This window comes from Haematobia irritans, chromosome 1, assembly GCF_050003625.1.
Source record: "Haematobia irritans isolate KBUSLIRL chromosome 1, ASM5000362v1, whole genome shotgun sequence".
Classification (NCBI taxonomy): domain Eukaryota; kingdom Metazoa; phylum Arthropoda; class Insecta; order Diptera; family Muscidae; genus Haematobia; species Haematobia irritans.
Window position 1 is genome coordinate 215200103 of NC_134397.1, and position 9868 is coordinate 215209970.

Sequence of the window (9868 nt, forward strand, 5' to 3'; positions counted from 1 at the left end):
CTAATAATAAATAAGCCATTGTGTCATTACATGTACAAAAGTACAATATGTGTACTTCGTACAAAATAAGTCTCGAATGTGCATCACAGATGATAAGCGCATTTGGAAAATTAAAAAAAAAATTAAAAAAATAACAACAAAAGCAATGCTTTTCTCATTCCATCACATATTCCCAGCATAGAGAACGTTGAGGATATTTGCAAATTTAATCTTGGTTTTTGGGGAAATACCATTCACAATTTTTTTGGTGAGAATGAATGATAAGAAAACATCAACAGAACACAAGTGAATTTATAAAGCTCGCAATGGAATCAAAGCGAAATATTCTTTCTTCTACTATTGATCAAGGCAGTTTATTTTTAAAATAAAATTAATTGATCAAAAATGTGTTTGAAAAAAATACTAACTGGTTTGCTATTGCTTCAAGTAATAAATCTAATTTATGGCCAACAAAAATCTAAATACTATAGATCGGATAAGGGTCAAGTTTTCTATATAGAACATGAACAATATGTAAGGATTCAACTCATATATGATAAAAAAAATGAAATATTAATCAATAAAATTTCGCAGCATGATTGGTTTCAAGCCCTAACTGCTTGTGCTCGTTTGAAAATGCAACTCCTGACTATCGAAACTAAAGAGAAATCGGATGATGTGAATTCTTTGGTTTTAAAATCATTTGGTAAGTATCTCTAGATTTTCGAAAGTTTAGGGAATATTTAAAAAATTCCATTCTCAATAACAGGTAAAAACATACCTCTTTGGGTTGGTGGTTATGCAATTGGACCCTCCCGTCAATATACTTGGATTTCAAATGGCAATCCTTTCGTTTACACCTATTGGAATCCCTCTCAACCAGATTGGGCCGGCAACAATGAATATTGTGCACAAATAGGATGGGGTAAAGAAATGCAATGGAATGATCATCAGTGCTTAAATAAATTTGGTTTTATTTGTGAATATTCTGATGTTAAACGGATCGAAAATGATTGGTTCAACAGTAACAAATATTCTGGATTAGCTTTTCAAATAAATAATAATCGTTATTGATTACTGATTACTTTCTAGTTTCCATATGTTTCAAGGCAATCAAATATGGATTATACACTGAAAAAACAAGTAAGGAAAGTGTAAAGTCGGGCGGGGCCGACTATATTATACCCTGCACCAATTAAATTAAATCGGAGTAAAAGATTGGCCACTGTGGCCATATGAGTGTAAATCGGGCGAACGATATATATGGGAGCTATATCTAAATCTGAACCGATTTCAATAAAATTTGGCACACTTGACTACACTACTAATTGTACTCCTAGTGCAAAATTTCAACCAAATTGGGGTAAAACTCTGGCTTCTGGGACCGTATTAGTCCATATCGAGCGATAGATATATATGGGAGCTATACCTAAATCTGAACCGATTTCAATAGGGATCTATTCTGAGCCAAAACACATACTTGTGCCAAATTTGAAGTCGATTGGACTAAAACTGCGACCTAGACTTTGATTACAAAAATGTGTTCACGGACAGACGGACATCGCTATATCGACTCAGGAGCCCACCCTGAGCATATTTGCCAAAGAAACCATGAGTCTATCTCGTCTCCTTCTGGGTGTTTCAAACATATGCACTAACTTATAATACCCTGTTCCACAGTGTGGCGCAGGGTATAATGATGACATAATACTAATAATTATGCAACCTACATTTTATTGCATTATGGACCAATTTCTTAAAATAAAGAAATGTTAATTAAAACGTTATTCATAATGTTTTCTTTAATTGTTTTCATTAAATTTAAACTAAACATTTCTGAAATGTGTGTCTATCCCGTTAAAGTCGTATGTCTTTCAGTCGAATTTTCTTAAAATAAAGACAAACAATTTTGATTTAAAGAAATAATGTTAAATTCACTGGAAAATGTAATCTTTGGATTAAAAATTTGGATGAAATTATGAAAATATTTCTTGCTTTCAAGTATCTTCTAAAATTTCTATTCATATAGTGACATTCGTTATACCCTTCACCACTACTGTGGTACAGGGTATAATAAGTTTGTGCATTTGTATGTAACGCCAAGAAGGAAAAGTCTGAGACCCATCGTTTAGTATACCGATCGTCTTAGAATTAAATTCTGAGTCGATTTATCGATGTCCGTCTGTCTGTCTGTCCGTCCGTCTGTCTGTATATGTAATTTTGTGTGCAAAGTACTCGCAGTTTAAGTCCGATCGTCCTCAAATTTGGCCCAGAGTTTTACTTTGGCTCAAAGACAATCGCTACTGATTTGGAAAAAATCGGTTCACATTTAGATATAGCTGCCATATATATTTATCACCGATCTGGTCATAATTGACGTATTTATGGACATATTGTCCTAATATTTCGTTCAGTCAAATATTTTGGCGATATCATACAATGTGCAAAATATCAGCCAAATCGGTTCAGATTTAGATATAGCTTCCATATATATCTTTCGTCCGATTTGAACTTATATGGCCTCAAAAACCAGAGTTTTGCCCTGATTTTCTTAAAATTTTGCACTAGAAGTATATTTAATAGTATAATTAATTTTCCAAATTTGGTTGAAATCGGTTCAAATTTAGATATAGCTCCCATATATATCTTTTGTCTGATTTTCACTTATATTGCCTCAAAAGCCAGAGTTTTGCCCTGACTTGCTTCAAATTTTGCACAAGGGGTACATTTAATAGTATATTTAAGTGTGGCAAATTTGGTTGAAATCGATATAGCTCCCATATGTTATATATCTTTCGGCCGATTTACACTCATATGACCACGGAGGACAAAGCTATGTTATTGTCCCATTTACGTGAAATTGTGCGGAAATTGCAGAATTATTATTCTAACTATGCATGCCAAATTTCGTTGAATCGGTTCAGATTTAGATATAGCTCCCGTATATATGTACGCCAGAGTTGAGGAAATATAGAATAGAATGTCTCATATTTTAGACCCATTATCAATGGGAGCTTCCTACAATTGACTCAATAGTTTCCAAAGAGAATATATTTAATATGCTATTTAAGTGTGTCATCTTGATCTAATTTGTTCAGATTTCAGATAAAGCCTACATATATTTTTTCTTCCGGTTAATACAAATATGGCCAAAATACCCACATTTTACACAAAATTCTGTGACAGTGCGTTTCATCCCAGGGCGTAAGCCGATTTGGAAAACATTGTCTCCAAATCGGTTAATATATAAATTTCTGTATATGGGAATATAAACATTCATAATAACTCCTAACAAATTTGAAGGAGTTGAGTTGTAACACAAATTTTGGTGTACATAGTGGTGAAGGGTATAATATAGTCGGCCCACCCGAATTTAGACTTTACTTACTTGTTTTCAAATAAATAGCTTTGTTAATATAGCGCAAAAGAAGAATGAAGGAGATAAATGAATCCTAATTTTAGCTTTATGGAGCCTATATCAAAGCTAGTTAAAAACAAGTGTATACGTCCGTAAGTTTGACCAAACCGAATCTTATATACCACCACCCACCATGAATCGAATGTAATAGTTGCCGATGACAAGGTATCTTAAAAATTCCTTAACACCGTCTTCTAAATTGTAAGTTAGTTCATACGGGGGATATATAAAACAAAAAAAAAAAACAAAAACAATGGCCGATCGAACTGAATTATATACGTATTTAACGTATATAATTCAGTTTGACACAATTTTCTACAGAAATAAAATGTTGACAAAATTTTCTATAGAAATAAAATGTTGACAAAATTTTCTATAGAAATAAAATTTTGATAAAATTTTCTATAGGAATAAAATTTTGATAAAATTTTCTATAGAAATAAAATTTTGATAAAATTTTCTATAGAAATAAAATTTTGATAAAATTTTCTATAGAAATAATATTTTGACAAAATTGTCTATAGAAATAAAATTTAGACAAAATTTTCTATAGAAATAAAATTTTGATACAATTTTCTATAGAAATAAAATTTTGATAAAATTTTCTATAGAAATAAAATTTTGATAAAATTTTCTATAGAAATAAAATTTTGATAAAAGTTTCTGTAGAAATAAAATTTTGATAAAAGTTTCTGTAGAAATAAAATTTTGAAAAAACTCTCTATAGTAATAAAATTTTGACAAAATTTTCTATAGAAATAAAATTTTGACAAAATTGTCGATAGAAATAAAATTTAGACAAAATTTTCTATAGAAATAAAATTTTGACAAAATTTTGTATAGAAATAAAATTTTGACAAAACTTTCTATAGAAATAAAATTTTGATAAAATTTTCTATAGAAATAAAATTTTGATAAAATTTTCTATAGAAATAAAATTTTGACAAAATTGTCTATAGAAATAAAATTTAGACAAAATTTTCTATAGAAATAAAATTTTGATAAAATTTCCTATAGTAATAAAATTTTGACAAAACTTTCTATAGAAATAAAATTTTGATAAAATTTTCTATAGAAATAAAATTTTGATAAAATTTTCTATAGAAATAAAATTTTGATAAAAGTTTCTGTGGAAATAAAATTTTGACAAAATTTTCTATAGAAATAAAATTTTGACAAAATTTTGTATAGAAATAAAATTTTGACAAAACTTTCTATAGAAATAAAATTTTGATAAAATTTTCTATAGAAATAAAATTTTGATAAAATTTTCTATAGAAATAAAATTTTGACAAAATTGTCTATAGAAATAAAATTTAGACAAAATTTTCTATAGAAATAAAATTTTGATAAAATTTCCTATAGTAATAAAATTTTGACAAAACTTTCTATAGAAATAAAATTTTGATAAAATTTTCTATAGAAATAAAATTTTGATAAAATTTTCTATAGAAATAAAATTTTGATAAAAGTTTCTGTGGAAATAAAATTTTGACAAAATTTTCTATAGAAATAAAATTTTGACAAAATTTTCTATAGAAATAAAATTTTGACAAAATAAATAAAATAAATAAGAATTTTATTTTATTACTATAGGAATAAGAAATAAAAATTTGACATAATTTTCTATTGAAATAAAATGTTGACAAAATTTTCTATAGAAATAAAATTTTAGATTATTTTTGGCGATATGGACCAATTTTTTTGTGATTGGTCATCGGCTATATATAACTATAGACCGATATGTACCAATTTCTGCATGGTTGTTAGAGACCATATACTTCCACCATGTACCAAATTTCAACCGGATCGGACGAATTTTGCTCCTCTAAGAGGCACCGGAAATCAAATCTGGGGATTGGTTTATATGGAGGCTATATATAATTATGGACCGACATTCAACAGATGCGTCCTTGTGTTTATCGGTGGATACCAGTTTTGCGCAATGGACCACGCAATATAAAAATTAAACAAGTAAGGAAAGTCTAAAGTCGGGCGGGGCCGACTATATTATACCTTGCACCACTTTGTAGATCTAAATTTTCGATACCATATCACATCCGGAAAATGTGTTGGGGGCTATATATAAAGATTTGTCCCAAATACATACATTTAAATATCACTCGATCTGGACAGAATTTGATAGATTTCTACAAAATCTATAGACTCAAAATTTAAGTCGGCTAATGTTAGTAAAAAAATATGAGAAGCATTTAAATCTGAAGCAATTTTAAGGAAACTTTGCAAAAATTTATTTATGATTTATAGCTTGATATATAGGTATTAGAAGTTTAGGAAAATTAGAGTCATTTTTACAACTTTTCGACTAAGCAGTGGCGTTTTTACAAGGAAAATGTTGGTATTTAGTCCTTTTTTGTCGAAATCAGAAAAACATATATGTGGGAGCTATATCTAAATCTGAACCGATTTCAACCAAATTTGGCACGCATAGCTACAACGCAAATTCTATTCCCTCTGCAAAATTTCAACTAAATCGGAGAAAAAAGTTGCCCTCTGTGGTCATATGCGTGTAAATCGGGCGAACGATATATATGGGAGCTATATGTAAATCTGAACCGATTTCAACCAAATTTGGCGCACTTGACTACACTAGTAATCGTACTCCTAGTGCAAAATTTAAACCAAATTGGTGTAAAACTCTGGCTTCTGGGACCATAGTAGTCCATATCTGGCGAAAGATATATATGGGAGCTATATCTAAATCTGAACCGATTTCAATAAAATTTGGCACACTTGACTATAGTACTAATTGTTCTTTTTGTGCAAAATTTGAAGCAAATTAGCGTAAAACTCTGGCTTCTGGGGGCGATATAAGTCCATATCGGGCGAAATATATATATATATATATATATATATATATATATTGGAGCTATATCTAAATCTGATCCGATTTCTTCCAAAATCAATAGGGTTCTATTCTGAGCCAAACCACATACTTGTGCCAAATTTGAAGTCGATTGGACTAAAACTGCGACCTAGACTTTGATTACAAACATGTGTTCACGGACAGACGGACAATCGGACAGTCGGACAGACGGACATCGCTTTATCGACTCAGGAGCCCACCCTGAGCATTTTTGTCAAAGACACCATGAGTCTATCTCGTCTCCTTCTGGGTGTTGCAAACATATGCACTAACTTATAATACCCTGTTCCACAGTGTGGCGCAGGGTATAATTATCGACCGATATTGCTCCTTTTCCTGAAACCCTAAGGCACTTTCGAATGCGCATCACTCAATAATTAAAGTAGTCAATGCGGATCAAATCATGTAATTCCCATAACTCATTGACCACCTCCTTTCCGGTCGATGGCATAGTCTTCGTTTTCATTATAACACGCTCGTCGTGGATAGGGCACTCTTTGTTTTCTTTGTAGCACGTTTGCTGGGCTTAGTCCACTGCTTCAACAGGTCCGTCCTTGTGTAACAATGGATTTTTTTTTTTCATTTTTAATTTTCCTAGAATCCTAGGTTAAAGTGGTAGCCCGATTAAGTTTCAGGCTCCCTTAGACTATTCAGTCCATTGTGAATCCTAAGACTCCCTCGCTTGCACACTGATCAATAATTAAAGTTCAGCCCTACGATCATTTTACCTTTCTCCAGTAGTCGATTTTATGACTCAAAAGGTTTGATCCACAAACCTTTTGAGTCATAAAATACGGTGACCACGGTCCGTCCGTAAATTCCATTGGATCGGTTTCACGCGATTAGTCTCCCAAAATAAAACACGTCTCATCGACAGATATTACTCTTATTGCAGTAGTCGATTTGGATGAATACTTGTGACCCAATCCCAAAATACAATTACCACAGAGTTCGCCGAGTTCAGTCCCTCTGTGTCGAGAGGCCCGTCCGAATCCCAGTTCGGACGATTTACCTCCCAAAATAAAAATTGAATCATCCACCGACGTTGCTATTTTTTCAATTTTTCTGAACTCTCTAAAGACACTAAGTAAAACCATGACTCCAAACAGAAATCATACAATATGAGAAATGGAGTCAACAATTCAAATACATTTTAAAGGACCCAAACGAAGAATATTAACAATAGCTCCTTGGCGAAATAGAAGTGATGCAAACAAATGCCACGATATCACTTTAGAGATTAATGAAAAACAAACCTCACACTATAGTGAACAATAAAATGTGAATAACATTAGCAGCAAGTCGAAATCAACTCGAATCGAGGAATACAGCTAGTAAATATAGGGTGGAAGTGTACTTCAAATCAATGTTTGATTGAAAGGCCATATTCAGTGGTTTGTCGAAGCGTAAAATATTTCATGTCATTATCATGGTTATCGAAATTCCAGAAAACGAAAAAAAAAACAATCCTTAGACTCTTATTCCCCATCATGCTTATCGCTTTGGCCAGAATTACATGGATGGACTGATGGGATATTGAAATGCAATGACAAGCATCTCATCTAGAAATGTAATAAAAGTACTCACCGTTGGCTTGGTATGAGGGGCTCTTATACCTCCCCACAACGTCCCACACAACATTTTTATTCACAAAGTGTGGGTTGTAATATTCAAATTTTCTCCTCCTAATACTCAAATCATGTTGTTCCCAAGGCGAGAAGAGTCCCTCCCCTGGCATGACTGACATTGGTGATGCTGTCATAAGATATTCTAATTTAAATTTTTTACAATTAGCTTCCGTATGTCAATACATGGAGGACTGTGTGAAGTAGCCAGGCATTCGCATTACATTCTCACCCCTCCCTTGCTTGGCCCTAGTCGCTATTGATGTCCGCCGTGTCAGTGGCAAACGCATTTATTCTTCGATGGTCTCGTGTCATAAAACCAAACTGAGCACCATCAAATCTAAATGAATAATGCGTATCCCGTGTATCCAGCGTATATCCTGCGGTGTTGCCTAGGTATTGGTAAATTGATAAAGTGTTGTTGGACAACAATTGCCAATTGAATGATTTACGTACAGTTTGCATGGGGCTATGAATATTTCTTCGTATTTTGAACGGAAGGTGATTTAAGCCTCAATGATTCCTTTGTCCATGTCATTATTATCAGTGAGCAACAGCCAGCAATGAGAGAAGAATGGACCGACCACCATGGTGTCATTATGCATTTTGATACTTTTCTTTTGTTGGGAAATAAAATTTAAATCTCTGTCGTGGCATTTAGGCCGAATGCCAAGGAAACGGAAACTGTTAATGACATCCGTGAAGTATGCTTCAACTTTTTTTTTAAACTTAAATATCAATGCGTTTTAATAAATTTTCATTTAGGCTTCATGTAATGATTCAACGATTTTTAAGACATTTATTTTAAAATTAATCTTCATATTGTTAGTTTATTTCCAAATTCTTAAAGGGAAATATAATTTAATTCATTTCGTCACAGAAAAACGATTGCCACTAGTGCCACAAATCTACCAAATTCAATTTTTTTGATGATTTTGATTTGAATTGCAAGTGTGTCTAATTTTAACTGTACTAACTATTTTAACCTGCACCAACAACGGGACTCGAAATTTTATTTCTATACAAAAAGAGAGAACTTACTTACAATGTATCGTATGCAATAATACACAAATTAAATTTTTTTAAAGAAATTGAATTTGGTCAAAATTTTATTTCTATAGAAAATTTTATCAAAATTTTTTTCTATACAAAAAATTGTAAAATTTTTATTTTTATAGAAAATTTTGTCAAAATTTTAGCTCTATAGTAAATTTTGTCAAAAATTTATTCTTATAGAAAATTATGTCAACATTTTATTTCTATAGAATTATTTTATAAAAATATATATAATAGAACATTTTATTTCTATAGAAAATTTTGTCAAAAGTTTATTTCTACAAAAAAATTTTTCAAAAGTTTATTTCTATAGAAAATATTGTCAACATTTTATTTCTATAGAAAAATTTATCAACATTTTATTTCTCTAGAAAATTTTGTCAAAATTTTATTTCTATAGAAAATTTTGTAAAAATTTTATTTCTATAGAAATTTTTATCAACTTTTTATTTCTATACAAATTTTGTAAAATTTTTATTTCTATAGAAAATTTGGTCAAAATTTTATTTCTATAGAAATTTTTGTCAAACCCTTGACATATGTTCCACTATTCTCGGAAATCATCAAATATGTTTAATAAGAACAAATTTCAAATTGCACAAAGGACTCATAATACAGTAAATACTTTCTTCGGCAAGACAAAATCCAAAATTAACGAAGAAGACAAGTCAAACGTAGTATATAAGATCAAATGCGATGGAAACGATTCGTATACTTGCCAAAAGTATATGTTGGTACAACGAAAACCAAATTAAAAACGAGACTCTCAGGCATAAATCTGATCAGAAATCCCTTGGAGCAAAAGACGCCACTTTCAGCACATTACACTTTAACAGACACAAGCCAAACCTTAAGGACGTATTTATTTTTGACGCCAATTATAAAAGAAAATTTACATTTATA

At 31.1% G+C, this 9868-nt stretch overlaps 1 protein-coding gene across 1 annotated transcript; it reads left to right on the forward strand.

The window, feature by feature from the left end:
• Positions 1 to 297: 297 nt before the first annotated feature.
• On the forward strand, positions 298 to 1063 carry LOC142219459 (lectin subunit alpha-like). The gene is made up of 3 exons (XM_075288434.1): positions 298 to 513; positions 574 to 685; positions 749 to 1063. Exons 1-3 carry the CDS (start codon positions 385 to 387, stop codon positions 1051 to 1053), a joined length of 546 nt encoding a protein of 181 aa, XP_075144549.1. The 5' UTR covers positions 298 to 384; the 3' UTR covers positions 1054 to 1063.
• Positions 1064 to 9868: the final 8805 nt, after the last annotated feature.